Here is a 15,765-nt window from a genome sequence, read left to right on the forward strand (position 1 = left end):
ATTTTCGACTCAGTCCTATTACTTTGTGGAAAACTCGATAAGCGCTCGAACAAAGGCACCTCATTTAAACGCTGTCCAAAAAGATCACATTGTAAACGCCATCGTTACCACCACGAAAAAAGCTAGCGATCCAGAATGCAGTCTAAGATCTCCGCGAATCCCCCACTTTACCCTCGAAGAACTGCAACTAGCCACAGACAAGCTCAAGGCCAACAAATCAACCGGCCCGGACGGGATTCCAGCATAAATCCCGAAAATAATCGCTTCAGAGCGACTCACAGTACTATTGAACATGTACAACGCCTGCTTGAAGTCAGAATATTCCTTGAATCCTGGAAAAATCAACGGTTGGTGCTAATCAGTAAGGGAAGAGAAGATTCAAAAGTTTCTTCTGCATATCGTCGACTATGCGGAAAGCACAAACAGCGGAAAGCTCTATGAAAGAATACTTAAACCCAGACTCGAAGCGGCTATCAATACAAAAGAATAATGTTGCTGTTGATCGACGCTCACGAAAAAAGTTTTAAAATCAACGAATACCTCAAAGCTGTGGTGTGGAGCAACCTTAGCAACAGGAAACTGCCGTAACAAATTAGAAAGGAATCAAGACAGACAGCGGCCACTTAAGGAGCAGCACAAGTATCCATTCGAGACCCAGTCTTGAGGATCATCAGCTACGACGCTATATTAACACTCGAAATTCCAGACGAATCGTACTTAATTAGCTACGTGGACGACGTTACAGCAGTAATTACAGCAGGAGACACATAAAAAGCGTGAAGAAAACTTAATCAGGTCATGACGCAAGCACGGCTCGTCTCACACAACCTCCAGCTCGCTATGGAAAAACAGAGCTACTACTGCTAACAAATAAGCACATATCCCTGAAAATAAGTATGCAAACGGATATTCTTAGAACACAGAAAGTAGTAAACTACGTAAGCGTAAAACTGGACCCCAGACTAACATTCGGGGCACAAATCCAGCTCGCCGCAGGAAAGGCAGCGAAAATCACCTGCCAACTCAGCAGACTAATGACCAACATTGGAGGCCTCAGCCAAGGAAAGTGAAAGCTACTAATGTCGACGACAATCAGAGTCCTATTATACGGAAGCTATGGGAGCTAAAGAAAACATCCGATAATAAGAAAAGCGCAATAGAAGAAATAAAGAAAAATACCATAACAACATGACACCAAAGATGGGAGAATGAGAGTCGCGGCGGATGGACGGCCAGACTAATAAAAGATCTAAACTTATGGACGAGAGAAAGATTCTGCAGTAGATTTCTTTTTACGCATTGGCCAAATACCGCATTTGATGGAACAATGAGCTGTATGAGATATACGACGACATTGACATAATTCAACGAATTAAAAGACAGTGCCTTGATCATGTCGTTCGTATGGATGAAAATTTTCGACACAGTACCCGCCGGGGGAATCGGAGGAAGTGGATGATCTCCACTCCGTTGGAAAGACCAGGTGGACCTGGCTTCATCTGGGATTTCTAATTGGCGCCACATAGCAAAAAGGAGAAACGACTGGCGCGTTGTTGTTAACTCGGCTATAACCGCGTAAGCGGTGTCTACGCCAGTAAAGAAGAAGAAGAAACTTATGGACATGCCGTAAATTGGGAGTAGTCGATTTTTACACAACCCAGCTGTTATCCGATCACAGATTTTTCAAAAGGTACCTCCACAGAATGGGGAAAAGTTAAAGAGCCGCCATGCATATACAATGACGCGAAGAAGACGACACTGTACACACATTCTTTGAAAAAAAATATCCTATAGTGAACCCACAAACACCAGTACCAAAAATAAGCAAATGACGCGTAAAAAATTTCAAATCGATATTTCCAAAACCGAGGAACTTTCCACAAAACAAAATTATATATATCCATTGTCCAAATCCAAAGCTCCAGTTTCTAATTTGAGACTTTTAACCTCTGTTCAAGCAAGAAATTACAGTTATTTCATATACATATGTATGTTTACAATATCCGAAATAACTTTTCAAACTAATTTTAACACAAATATGTCAGAAATAAACTCACTCTTCGTTTAGAAATCATGTGGGCGGCCGTCAGACGCCAATTAAACACGTCTGCGTGCAAATGGCATGTCTTTCTTTAACCTCAAAATTCGTATAAATATTTGATATCAAAATTTTAAATTTAATGCTTAAATTAATGCACGCTTTACTTGAATAATAAAAACATATTAACTTAATGATATGGATTCAAATGAATGTTGTGGTGTTTTTGTGGTTATTTTGTGGCCAAGGATTCACACTTCGAAACGAAACGAATTGTTTTATATTTAAGCAGAGTTTGATAAAATATTAAATTGTCTGAAAATGTGTAACACTTGAATATGTATATGCTTTGACTAAACACAAGCTAAAACACTTATTAAAATTTTTCTTTTTTGTTTAGAGCAAGGAAATATATTATTTTTGACAATTAAGTAATGAGACTGATTCCATAAAAACCGTATATTTGAAAATTATTCTACAACTCTGCCATCCCCTTCAAAGTAGTCCCCTTGGGCAGCTATACAGCGATTCCATCCCACGTAACATTTCTGGAACGCTTCGACTGGGTTGTCCGCGAGTACCCTCGTCACGGCCGCCTGGATGTCTGTAATCGACTCAAAATGGATTCCTTTGAACACCGATTTTGTTTTAGGAAACAAAAAAAGTTACAGGGTGACATGTCGGGCGTATAAGGTGGCTGTTGCAACACGGCGATCCTTTTAGAGGCCAAATACTGGGACACGCTGAGGGCGGTGTGGCACGGCGCGTTGTCGTGATGAAGGATCCAGTTACGAGCAATGTCTGGACGCACCCTGTTGACTCGTTATCGCAATCTTTCGAGTACTTGGCAATAATAGATTTGATTCACACTTTTTCCCGGTGGAACGAATACATTGTGGACGATTCCACGGCTATCAAAAAAGGCAATAATCATCGTTTTCACCTTCGACTTGCTTATTCGAGCTTTTTTCGGGCGGGGGGCGCGCGGAGACAACCATTGTGAGCTTGGGCACGACTAAGAGCACTATCACCATACACTTTTACAATTTTAGCGTACGTTTCCGAAGCTGTTTCGCCCAATCTGGCGCAAAATTTTATCGCGACGCTTTGCTCTTGATTGCGTTTTTCCATTTTCGTGACGAGCACTACAAATACACGTCTACTCAACTTGACGCAGCAGGCGTACTAAACAAGCTAGAGCAATGGTACATATATCAATGGAGAGAGGAGGGATGCCGAAAAATATAAAGGGAATTTCAAGGTCACGGGTTTACAACAAGCGCGGCAATAAAATAAGTCTCATTACTTAATTGTCAAACCTCGTAGACAGAAAAAGGTAGTAATCACTTGGCTTTAGGTGCGGAATAGAAGGTGGATGCATAAGAAGTACCCAACCAAGGTTCTGGAGTCACCATCTATGCTATGTTGCCTGACTTTGTCCTTATGGAAAAGAATTCATCGCCTATTGGTCAAAACTGTCCAATTCTGGACGATTGCTTCCTTCAGAGAATCCAATTATGCACAGTACATGTCCGAATTGAGAATTTGGCTGTAGGGGAGCAGCTCATATTAAATGATTCCCTGCAAATTCCACTAAGCAAATACCAAAATCTTCCGAACCAACAATTTTGGCTTGGCCACCATTTGCGCCGGCACACCCCGATTTGGCCACGACCGTTTTCATTTGATGTGCCGCAAGTGACTTATTTTCCATCTCTAGTAATCGTATGCTATAACTAGTAGCTAATCGATTTTGTTGGGATTCAACGACAATTCGCAGATGGAAATTCGGTCGATGAGGTTTTTTTTGGTTAACACCCATTTATCGAACCTTTTTTTTGGACGTAAGAGACCAACAAATTTTGTTCAAATTCGCTTTATTTCGTTTTAACATCACGTTGTTGTTATTGGAGTTCTGCCTCTATAAGGCAAGGTACCGAGCTGACAGTCCTGGGTCGAATAAAAATCCGGATCCGTTCCGGTTACTTAGACCCCACTGTGGTGAGAACGATTTAAGATCACTTTGTTCTTGTTGGTAGCCCCTATAGTTAACAGGTCATACAAAGATGACGCTACTAGAATTAAGTCCTTATGATTTTTAGTCAGCTCTAACCTTCTAAAGGCGCGTGTATAAATTTGACAGCTCTCGGATCATTAGTTTGTGAATGATATCATTTTGATTGAAGCAACTTTACAAAAGATGGATCAAAAGGAAATTCATGTGTTAATAAAGCACCGCTTTCTGGGGAAAAGAATTACTGTTGAAGCCAAGCTTTGAACTGATCAACCTTATTTGAAGACTTCACCAGGGAAATGATCCGTTGAAAAGTGTTTTGATAAGTTTGAACTTGACGAAATGAGTACCGAGGACGATGAAGGCAGTGGACGCCCTACAGTGGCTGTTACCAATGAAAACATCAAAAAAAGTTCGCAAAATAATATTGGATGACCGTAAGGTGATGGTTTTTGAAATAGCAGACACTCTAAAGAAATCAACTGAACAGACATCAGATAATTCACGAATATTTGGATATGAGAAAGCTCTGTGCAAAGTAGGTGCCGCATAAGCTCACTTTTAACCAGAAACAATTACGAGTTGATGATTCCGAGCAGTTTTTGGAGATGTTCAAGCGTAATAAACCCGAGTTTTGGCGTCGATATGTGACAGTGAATGAAACATAGCTCCATCATTTCTCTCCGAAGTCTAATCGACAGTCATCCGAGTGGACTACATACGATAAAGCCGTTCCAAAGTGTGGGAAAATACAACAGTCGACCTTTCACCAAGATAATGCACCGGGTAACAACTCAGTGAAATCGGTGGTGAAATCTATGGGCTTCAAATTGCAACTGCATCCAACGTATTCTCCAGATCTGACCTTCTTCTTCTTCTTTACTGGCGTAGACACCGCTTACGCGATTATAGCCGAGTCAACAACAGCTCATCCGAGACTTGTTGTTTCCTTTCATTGGGGGTGTTTTTTTACGTGGCGGGTCCCAAAACCAGCGTACAACCCTAAGTAGGGAATATTTCGCCTTCTCTCTTTAGCATACGGATGTTCTTAGGCTACCCAGAGGATACTTGGTCAAAGACCGGAAGTCGTGAGCTGTTTGAGTCATATGTAAAGGAATCGTTTCTGGCCACTCCCAAGTGAATGGCGATGAGAGAACTTTCCTCACTTGCGTGAACTTCTACACATGACTCCATCCTCCAGATCTGACCACCAGCGAATATTTCCTGTTCTTAGATCTCAAAAGAATGCTCGCTGGCAAGAAATTTTCATCGAATGAAGAGATGACTCCGGACAAATCGTTCTATAAAAGTGGTAACGAAAAGTTAGAGGGTCGCGGTTATAGGCGAGTTTAAAATAGCGTGCCAGTTGTTCCCCCTCTTCGCTATTTGGCGCCAGTTGCAGATATTAAGTGTAGCCAGGTCCTACTTCACCTGGTTTTTCCTACGGAGTGGAGGTCTTACTCTGTTTTCCCTGCCAAGTATCGCGTCGAATATTTTCAAAACTTCGGTGTTTTCATCCATTCGGAGAACATGACCTAGCCAATGTAACCGCTGTCAAGGAACTATGTTAAAGACTATGCTTGGAACTATGTTATAATATATAAAACAAATTATTTTTTTAAACTCATGGTTTATCTTAAAAATTGTAAAATAATCGCCGGCAAACAATAATTATAATAAAACATGCCTTTATCCCAAAATATGGTATACCAATACCAATTATTACATTTCATTCAAAAGCTTTTGTGCCGTTTTATTTATAATCCTGCTTTATATGCGGCAAATCGGCGAATTCAATGCATAATACTATTATATTCTAAATGCCACTCAAAAGGCCTATTCGCATGACGAGCAAAACCGCACAATCCATAAAGCACATTCATAACTGCCCTACCCCAAACGCATATTTTCACAACCCCACCAACAACCTGACCTACATTTATCTAACCTTACGCCAAACATACCCCTTATAATGAAATAAAACACGGCATATCAAGTGCCCCGCACGCCGCCGACGCTTTGTTAGCCCATTTGTAAGCCATTTCTCCAGCAAGTTTCAATTGATTTCACACGGCCAACAGGCGGCAGCAGCGCCGAAGCGCCGCTCACCTTTGCGAAATGTCTGCACTAAGCATGACTGGGCCGGTGGAAATAGCGCAAAAACGTAATACAACTACAACACATATCTAAAAATATATATGTATGTATGTATGTATGCATCGGCATGCTTGAACTAGTAGTATCCTCCTGTAAATGGCGGTGTGCGCTCTATTTATCAGCGCTTCTGTGTTGCCATTTACAAGCACTGTGCTATTTGGGCTCAATGTATCGAAAATACACATGAAAATACTCGCAACATGCGTGTATGTGTGTGTGTGTGCAGGTGTAATAACCAAAAAGAGGCACGCAAGCACACATCAAACCGATTGCCACTGCACCTGAGTATCCGTGACTTTGGCAGTGGGTCGCTTAAATGTTTAAAGGTGTCACTTCATAGGCATGCGTACGTGTGTGTTTGTGTGCGTATTTCGAACTAAAAGTGGCACTCGGTCTTCGTATATTAATAAAACTGTGTGTGGATCTTACGAGTGTTCGCCAAACATAACTGTTAAAAAGCGTTCGTGAGTTGCTTCGGTCTTTCAAAAAAGCAGAGCGCACCTTTTACAGCATGTGGAATATGGATTTCAGTGTTCGAAAGTGTCCTTGCGCTCGCAATCCACTTTGAGCGTGCGCTTTCACCGCTCTCAGTTTGCTCATTTTGAGAGAGTTGTTTTACAGTTTTATGTTATTGACTGTTGGATGTTATGTTACACTGAGTTATGGGCAACATTATCTGTAATTCGAAGGGGAAATGCCATATTATTTCAAACTACCGTTAATAGCGTTATAGCGGTCCACAGTTAAAGCCATAACTTATAATTCACGTTTTGTGGAACTTCGAAAGTTTTACGATGGAGATGTTGTGCAACATTTTATTAGATAAGACCTAATTACGTTCAAAGAATGTTGTGGAAAGAAAAGAGATTTATAGTCACGAGAATCCTGGATGTAGAAAGAAGCTCTATGTATGGGTGGCTCACAAGCTAACACAAAATATAGCATGTGCCTAATTTCCATCAACACTTTGAAGCGGATTCAATACATTTCTGCAGAAGCTGGTTACTGGTGATGAAAAGTGGAACAGTTACGGCAACGTCAAGCAAAAATGGTCGTGGTCGAATAGTGGGGATTAGCCTCAAACGGTGGTCAAGCCAAAATTGATGGCTGGAAAGTTTTGCTTTGCGTTTGAAGGGTTTGCCAAGGAATCATTTAAAAAGAGTGCTTCCCAGCCAAACTTTTAATTTGGACCCTCAGCGTCCACAATGGATCGCCTGAAGGATGCAATAGTAAATAGATAGATAGTAATAAGATAGGAATTGTGTTCCATCAGGACAATGCCGAGACACAAACATTGATAGTGGCACGCCAGAAGCTTCGAAAGCTTTCTTGGGTGGTTCTCATGCATCTACTATATAGTCTGGACCTGGCAACAAAGGACTGCACTACCTGTTCTTGACTGTTACGAATGATTTTGCTCAATAGCCTCGAGAGAAGCTTGTGAAAATCGACTTTTCTAGTTTTTTGATAAGAAAATAAGAAATAACTGATGTAAATGTACGCCAAATAAGAAGAAGAATGATCGATCGAATACGGTCTTTAATAATAATTTCGATTTTTCAAGCCACTTTGGGCTTTAAAATAAAAAATAATTTTTTTTTTTTGAGAAGTCACAATTTATTTGTAAAAAATGTTTTCTCGAGGGTTTTAAAGCAGGTCGTACGGAGCCAAATCTGGAGAATACGGCGGCTGAGTTAACATTTCGTAGTCTACCTAGCATCGGTGGTCACCATTTATCGAGCACCTTATAAATTACATAAAAATTAGTATTTTGTGCACAATTTCATCTACATTATTTTTTATAAACTCGCAGTATTTGGTATTCGCACTTTTTTATTGCGTATTAATAAAATTATATAAAAAATAAATTTAAAAAAATTAAGAATAAAATAATATTAGAAACTAGGAAACACCCTGCTTTTTCCATTTTCACATGTTTAGAAATTGAACGACATTTACGATGCCCTCAAAACTATTTGTAACACAGTTTTGCTGTCACTGATATTATTTTCATATTTGAAATGTCAGCGGTTCAGTTGGAATTCGCTGCGTTCGCTTAAATTTTGTACACGCTTTTCGAGTTAATTTACTAATTTGGTATATAGATTTTACAATATAAGGATAATATAGTTGCTCAAAATATAAACGTTTTGAAATCGCGTATAACAAACACATCGTTTATATAAGTTTTTATTAAATATGGTACAAGACTTTCGCCAAAAATTATTGCAGTAAAAGTGCAAAACAACAACACCACATAGGCGTTGGTTGTTCAACGCTGTCCACATATATACAGGTATCCCTCGAATAGCACGGTACTTGAGTTGCACGAAATCTCGAATAGCACGGTTAAAAATTGCGACAACCCTCGAATAACACGGGGTTCGAATTACACGAAGCCGCGAAAATTCCTTTTAAAAATTGAAATTTAAGGATCCTCTACCTCTTCAAGGAAAAACAAATCAATCTTTGGAGAGTGACAGTGGTTGAACATATGTAATTTAAAAATTATTGCGTTTATAAAGTTTTACCTTTTAAATTTCAAATAACACGATTTCGAATAACACGGAACCAATTAACCGTGTTATTCGAGGGATACCTGTATTTTGAAGCACCCGCACAGGCGCAGCTGCTTAAACTGGCAGTTTTCCAAGGCAATGGATTTTGATTATGTGAATTTAAATCGACTCTCGGACGCCGAGATAGCAACGCATATGCGTAAATTAAATTATGAAAAATTCAAGTCGCTGGTGCGCATGCATCTATCCTTTGAACTCGACTTGAATACGGATGAGTAAGTCAATAACAGATTAATCTATCTATCTAAGTGAATAACACTAAAAATATATTAGAAAATAAAAATAAATTGTGTTAATATTATAATCTATGAATATGTGTGTATTGTAGATTTGACTTACCTTGCCATGAGATTGTATATGAAGATAAAGGAAAATTGAAGAAATGGAATCGCTTATCTAAAAAGCAGAAACATGCCGCCGCTGGGTGCACAAGCTCAGGTTCAAAGGGCTCTATTAGTGCTGAGAATAGTCCGGTAGAAGCATTGCACCAACAAATTAACGCTGGTTTCTTGATGCATCTGCAGGAGTTAAAAGCTTTTCTAATGCTTGAGAAAAGTATGTATAGCAAGCCAAATAAGATTTCACATTTGACTTATTAATTTTTTTTTTATAAAAAAAAAAAACAGATTTAACGCAAGAAGGCATTTTCCGCAAAACCGGCTCAGCATCGCGACAAAATGAGCTACGTCAGCAGGTACAAAATGACAAGCCCCTCGATTTGGAAGGTGGTGGCTATTCAGCACACGATTGTGCTACCGTTTTTAAAGGCTATTTGGCCGACTTACCTGAACCACTGCTCACGGACGCTCATTACCCGGCACATCAACAAATAGCGCCGTTATGTTTGGGTTCGGGTTCGTGCAGCAGCAGCAGTACCGGCACTTTAACACGTCCACATAATCCGGAACGTATTAAACGTGAGCAGCACCTGCTCAACTCCATACAGTTGCTATTACTGTTGCTGCCCGATGAAAATCGCCAATTGCTGCAGCATATAATAGAAATTCTCAATGCTGTGGCTGCGCATGAGCAACAAAATAAAATGACACCAGAAAATTTGGCTACAATTTTTGCGCCGCATCTCATTTGTCCACGCCAACTGCCGCCAGAGGCACTACACTATATATCCAAAACGATGTCTAGTATTATTGCTTATATGGTTTGTAAGGGGCAAGAGATCTTCGAAATGCCAGCAAAATTATCAACAGACATACGTGCCTATTTCGTGGAACGTAAACGCAAGAAAACCATGTCTCCTGAGCAAACACTTGACGAGTCCATATCGGATATGTCAACGGTGAATACGGTGTATACATTCGTGGATCGTGAGAAAACTGCGGCGGCACATACAGCCAACAATACAGATACCGAATTGGCACAATTATATGCACATATACAAAGCTTGCCGGAGTCTTCGAAGAAGCGTCGTCTCATCAAACAATTTAATAAACAAAATGGACAGGGTAAGTGTCTTGTTTGGTGTTATGTTTTAAGCATTTCGCTTTAATTTGTCTCCCTTTGGGGCAGGTACACCGCTCCAATTGGTGGTTATGAATCGATTGAAGGGCACAGATGCGTCGCGCAGCGCCAAATCTATAGGCGACTCTATCAAGAAACACATTTTCCATAAAAGTCTCATCTCAAGAACCCCCAAACGTCCAGCTACCACCACCACCACTGCAACAACACCAGCTGGCGTTGAAGTAAGTTTCATTGTTAACCGTTATCTTCGTATGCTTTTTGTGTTAATCGCATGTACATCTTTGTTATTGTTTTCTTTTTTTATTTCCGCATTTGTGTTGTACCTACCCTTTTATCAAACATATTTCCTCAACTAAATCCTGTAATAGACCCCAAATTTTGCAAGTACACACAAAAATCCAAAAATGCGGGTACTATTCCGCAGTCCCGCGCCCTCCCAAATCAGCAGCAACTACCCGCTTGCCAATACACCCATCAGATCTACAGCAACAACAACAACCAACCAATCTACGCATGCTATTAATCGCACGCTCACTAACACACCAACATCTTCATGCACATCATCGAATACCTCATTGTCCAACACACCGTATTCCATTAAATCACTACAACAACATCCATTACATAAATCGATCTCATCAAATTCACTGCTTTCGCACTCGTCTGTAAAGCAACAGCGCAAATTGACACTTCAACACCATATCAACAACGATGAAGTGTCTGAATCTTCTTCCCTCTCCTCAACCAGCAGCGATGGTATGCCACCAACAGCAGCGCCGAAGTACGACTGCTCCGTTTCCGCGCCCGTCAGTCGTCAGAATTCGGACGAAACTAATGTGACGCAAAGCGCCACCAACCGTCTAGCCGCACACTGGGATGCCAATTGCTGTACGCCACTAAAGTTCGTTTCACATGCGACCAAAGGGTTAGCACACGTGGACGCCACGAACGCGGATGCGCGCAAAACGGTCGCTTGGGATGATGCGCATCTCTTAAACATCGAGGAGATATCGAATCCCTGCACACCCATACAACAAAATTCTGCCGAGTACAAGTCGCGCTACAAGTCGGAACCAAATCTGAGTTACGCCAGCGAGGCTGTCAACACGGCAACGAGTGCGCAAGAGAGCGCTACAAAGTATGCCAGCGGCAGTCGTTCCTTGACACGCAAACTCATGAAAGGTGTAAGTATGGGCAATTTAAAGTTTTCATTTGCCACACCCGAGTCAACGAAGCGGTTGGTACGTACAGTCTCCTCTACGTTGCGTAGACGCTCAGCAGGCGACGATGAGCTACCCAAAGTAGACGCGACTGCCAAAGCAACGCAATCAATAGCAGCTGCGGCGAGCGAGAGTCTAGAGGATCTGGACGATGAAAACTTTGTAGATAACCCCGATGATCAGCTGGACAGCGATAGTGATCCCGCTGTGGAGGATGATGAGGAAGAAGTGGAGGCGGCGGCAGATAACTACGAAAGCGCTTATGCAGCAGTGCATGACATTGGTGTGACCGTCGTGGATGGGCGTAGTAGCAATAGCAATTCGAGTGACAACAGCACCACACGCTATCACAAGCAGCTTTTGCTGCAACAGAGTGGCGTCTATAGAAGTATGGAGTTAATAACGAGCACGCCGTCATTGCTGCTCGGTAGGCGCTCAATGTCGCCGATTACGAAGTCTACACAGCGCATGCCCAAATCAATGCAGGTAAGCACACTAATTATTTAATAGTCTTGCAGCCATGTTAGTTTGTAGTTCAAAACGTAAGTAACGAAGCTATAACACCACGATATTGTCGTCAAGCCAAGGAATCGATGGCATGTGTTCAAAGGTAAACGGCTATCTCTTCGACCTTTCTCGATTTTTCTCTGCACGGAACTTAAAACTCTTCCCTAAAAAATCCACAGCCATCATATTTCCGAACTGGACGAAGGAGTACAGACTTGAGCTTAGTATTGCAGTCGTTGGCGACAAGATTCCGTCTATCAATAATCCTAAGATTTTAGGAGTAACTTTTGATAGTCAATGTTTCTTCACTCCTCATACGACCGCGATTATCGCCAAGGTACAAAGCCGCAACAAAATCCTCAAGTCGCTAGCCGGCAGCACATGGGTAAATGACAAAGAAACGTTGTTGGGAACTTACAAGGCAATCGGTCGGCCGGTCCTCAACTACGCTATACCAATACGGTCACCTGTATGCAGTGGAACGCAGGTGAAGAAACTTCAGACTTGTCAAAACACTGCACTCCGGAATACGACAAGATGCCCCCTGATGTCTCCCATTGAACACCTACATAGTGAGAAGTTTATGCTTCCAGTTTAGGAGCATAATGAACTCCTCTCCAAGCAGTTCCAGCTGGGATGTTTTCACAGAAATCACCCCTGCAGCCACCTGCTTGGAGCGGAACCGCCTCCCAGGAACATCAAGATATCTTTCCTCAATTACGTCCACGACATCGAACAATACGCCGACCGGACTTCGGACGCAACGAACTTCCGACAGGTACTGACCGCCATTCACAGTGGAGCCATCAACCCCTTCACCGACTCCCTTCCGGTGAATGGCGTTCATGGAGTCAAATCACCACCCATTGCAGGCGAAGAGCCCGAGTTGGCGCGAGAAACGACCCTGGCGTAGCTTCGTTCTGGATATTGTAGCAGGTTAAACTCCTACTTGTCCAGAATAGACCCCGACATACCCAACATATGTATGTCCTGCCGCCTCCGTATGACACTGGCCACCTCTTTGCATGCCCTGCCAACCCCACTCATCTGACAACCTTTCCCTTTGGTCCGACCCCATCGAAACACCACGTTTCTGGAGCCTCCCGTTGGCTGACGTCGACGGCTACTTAGATAATCCTTACAAATGAGCTGCTTCGTGGGGTGAAAAAGACAGATCTATGTATATCTTAAAAAATTTGGAACTAATTCGTACAGTCGGGCTTAAAGAAATCGACTCGGTTCATAATTTCCATCTAATTTCTGTGTTCTAGGAATCAATAATGACGCCACGCTCACGCAAACCAGTTATGGTGCTAACCACAACCACGCACAGTTCCGGCGATCAAAATCAGACTATTTGTCAAACGGACTACTCCAGTTTTCGCGAGCAGGACGAGGATGAGAGCAGACAAAGCCACAACAGTGCCGACTTCACGCAAACCGAAATGCATGAAATGGATGCAGCGCCGCATTTGCAGTGCGAGGATGCCACCTCGTTGGACAGCTACACGGAATTGATGCGTGCGCGTCAACCAGTCTTAGCAGCGCTTAATCACGACGCAGAACGCAGTGTGGAGAAGGTCGACGCACTAAGCAGTAATTTTAAGTAAGTAAAGCTTGTAGTTGCTTTTAACTCGGCTATAATCGCATAAGCGGTGTCTACGCCAATTAAGAAGAAGAAAGCTTGCCGAAGTTATATAAAATGTTTCATAAATATGTTTATAACTTTCAAACACCTTTACAGAGAATATCTACGCAGTCGTAGCGTACTCACCGCTAGTCCAGTTGACTCGTCGTTCTCTAGTCAACCCGATGATTTCTGTTCACCACAGAATATTGAAGATTTGAACGACTCACAATTGAGTCCGAGCTTACTGTATTGCCTTGACGGCCATGAACCCGATGAAGTTGCAATAGCTGACGATAATAAATTAATTAAACCAAAAAATGACGCGCACGCGCAGCAAACGCCAAACGTAAATAGCACGAATGTAAAAGCTGATGGCAGCAAATGTTGCACACCACACAATTCGTATTATCGCAATCGGCTGTTCGCCATGAACAATGCACGCAAACGTGCTGCTAACAGCGAATACAGCAAGATCACACAAACTCCCATAATAACGGCTGCCACAGCGCCGAACAGCAGCGAACTGGCGCACATTGGAAATAACAGCACGAAGGCGTCAGCAAACAAAGAGAATATGGAACTCGTGGATGGCTACTTGCGCTCAAGAAAACTGCTCATAAGCGAGTATCCCGGCGAAACATCCTTTTAAGTTAGTTACTAGATTACCATTATATTAATTAATTTATAATTCTATAACTTAAACATATTAATTTCATGTAAACATATACATATATATATATATTTAATATAAGTAAGATGTGTACTTTAACCTTGATTGGTTAAGCGTGTGCACATTTCGTATTATTTTCAAATCAAACTCGAATTTCAAAATGCTTCCCACTTTTACAGAACAAAAATAACAATTTAAACTAAATATAAATTAGTATTAGTGCCTATTTACGTAAACACGTAAACATTACATAACCAATAGAAGTTGCAAATTATATTGTTTAAGTGCAGAATTGTCGGCAAAATTTCATTTGCATATTTTCATGTATTCTCCTTAATTATGTGTATTTATATACATACATACTTATTTTTATACCATATGAAGTTTTTATAATATTAACATTTAGTTCTACAAAATATGTAATTTGTTAAAACATATGTTATTTTGCATATACTCAGTCACTTATGCGTTGAGAAATGTAAAATATTCATTCAATAAAATATTTTTTAAATTTTGAAAGAGAAATTTTGTGTGAAACTCTACTTAAATTATTGCATATCAGGCATAACATATTTTTTTTTTAACAATTTTTTTTAAATTTTTATTTATTTTTTATAATTTTTATTTATTTTTTATAATTTTTACTTATTTTTTAAATTTTTATTTTATTTTATATAGCCTTTATTTTATTATATTTTATATAACTTTTATTTTTTTTATATAATTTTAATTTTTTCTTATATAATTTTTATTTAATTATTTTTATTTAAAAAAAAATGTTATTTATATTTTTTTATTTCTTTAACATGTTTTTTTTTATTTTTCTTTAACTATTTTATTTTTATTTATAATTTTATTTTATTTATTTTTTTATAATTTTTTTTTTATTTTTATTGTTTAATTTAAAAAATAGAAATTAAAACAAATATTAAATAAAATTGTTAATATTTAATTTTTGTTTTAATTTTATTTATTTTTTTTTAATGTTATTTATTTTTTTTTAATTTTATTTATTTTTTTTTATTTTAATTATTTTGTTTTAATTTTATTTATTTTTTTTAATTTTATTTATTTTTTTTATAATTTTTATTTAATTTTTTTTATAATATTTATTTAATTTTTTTTATAATATTTACAATTTTTATTTTTTTATTGTTTAATTTTTCTTTGACTATTTTATTCAATTTTTGTTTTAATTTCTATTTTTATAATTTTATTTTTTTATACTTTTATTTAATTTTTTTATTTTTTTAGATGTTTTATTTATTATTTTTTAATTTTCTTTTTTAATATTTTTATATTTATATTCTTTTATTTCCTTAATTTTGTTCATTTTTTATGTTGAATTTCTTTAATTTTATATATATTTTTACATTTTTTATTTGCTTTTAATTTGTTCGTTATTTTAATATTGTTGATATGAAAAAATATTATTTATTATCTTTTAAATCTGTGTATTTTTTTCTTT

The 15,765-nt window shown here is 39.3% G+C and overlaps 2 protein-coding genes across 3 annotated transcripts; both read left to right on the forward strand.

Annotated features, from left to right (window-relative positions):
* The first annotated feature begins 8,221 nt into the window (after positions 1 to 8,221).
* LOC105225075 (uncharacterized) lies at positions 8,222 to 14,383 on the forward strand. Of its 2 annotated transcripts, XM_011203403.4 has the most exons (8): positions 8,222 to 8,500; positions 8,812 to 9,003; positions 9,117 to 9,343; positions 9,415 to 10,251; positions 10,316 to 10,491; positions 10,639 to 11,976; positions 13,269 to 13,603; positions 13,742 to 14,383. In XM_011203403.4, the coding sequence occupies exons 2-8, from the start codon at positions 8,867 to 8,869 to the stop codon at positions 14,274 to 14,276; spliced, it is 3,585 nt and encodes a 1,194-aa protein (XP_011201705.1). In that variant the 5' UTR covers positions 8,222 to 8,500; positions 8,812 to 8,866; the 3' UTR covers positions 14,277 to 14,383. The 2 variants fall into 2 exon arrangements, with proteins under 2 accessions (XP_011201705.1, XP_049309869.1); XM_049453912.1 differs by lacking the exon at positions 8,222 to 8,500 and having other exon boundaries at positions 8,811 to 9,003.
* LOC125777864 (uncharacterized) lies at positions 12,083 to 13,260 on the forward strand. Its single transcript, XM_049453932.1, has one exon. It carries the CDS (start codon positions 12,089 to 12,091, stop codon positions 12,593 to 12,595), a length of 507 nt encoding a protein of 168 aa, XP_049309889.1. The 5' UTR covers positions 12,083 to 12,088; the 3' UTR covers positions 12,596 to 13,260.
* Positions 14,384 to 15,765: the final 1,382 nt, after the last annotated feature.

This window comes from Bactrocera dorsalis, chromosome 3 (assembly GCF_023373825.1).
Source record: "Bactrocera dorsalis isolate Fly_Bdor chromosome 3, ASM2337382v1, whole genome shotgun sequence".
Classification (NCBI taxonomy): domain Eukaryota; kingdom Metazoa; phylum Arthropoda; class Insecta; order Diptera; family Tephritidae; genus Bactrocera; species Bactrocera dorsalis.

Excerpts from the sequence above, each read along its gene's own strand:
- LOC125777864 (XM_049453932.1), top strand. The coding sequence starts at position 12,089 with ATGTGTTCAAAGGTAAACGGCTATCTCTTCGACCTTTCTCGATTTTTC.
- LOC105225075 (XM_011203403.4), top strand. The coding sequence starts at position 8,867 with ATGGATTTTGATTATGTGAATTTAAATCGACTCTCGGACGCCGAGATA. Across the intron at positions 10,492-10,638 it reads CAACACCAGCTGGCGTTGAA|ACCCCAAATTTTGCAAGTAC; the intron begins GTAAGTTTCATT and ends ATCCTGTAATAG. Across the intron at positions 11,977-13,268 it reads GCATGCCCAAATCAATGCAG|GAATCAATAATGACGCCACG; the intron begins GTAAGCACACTA and ends TCTGTGTTCTAG.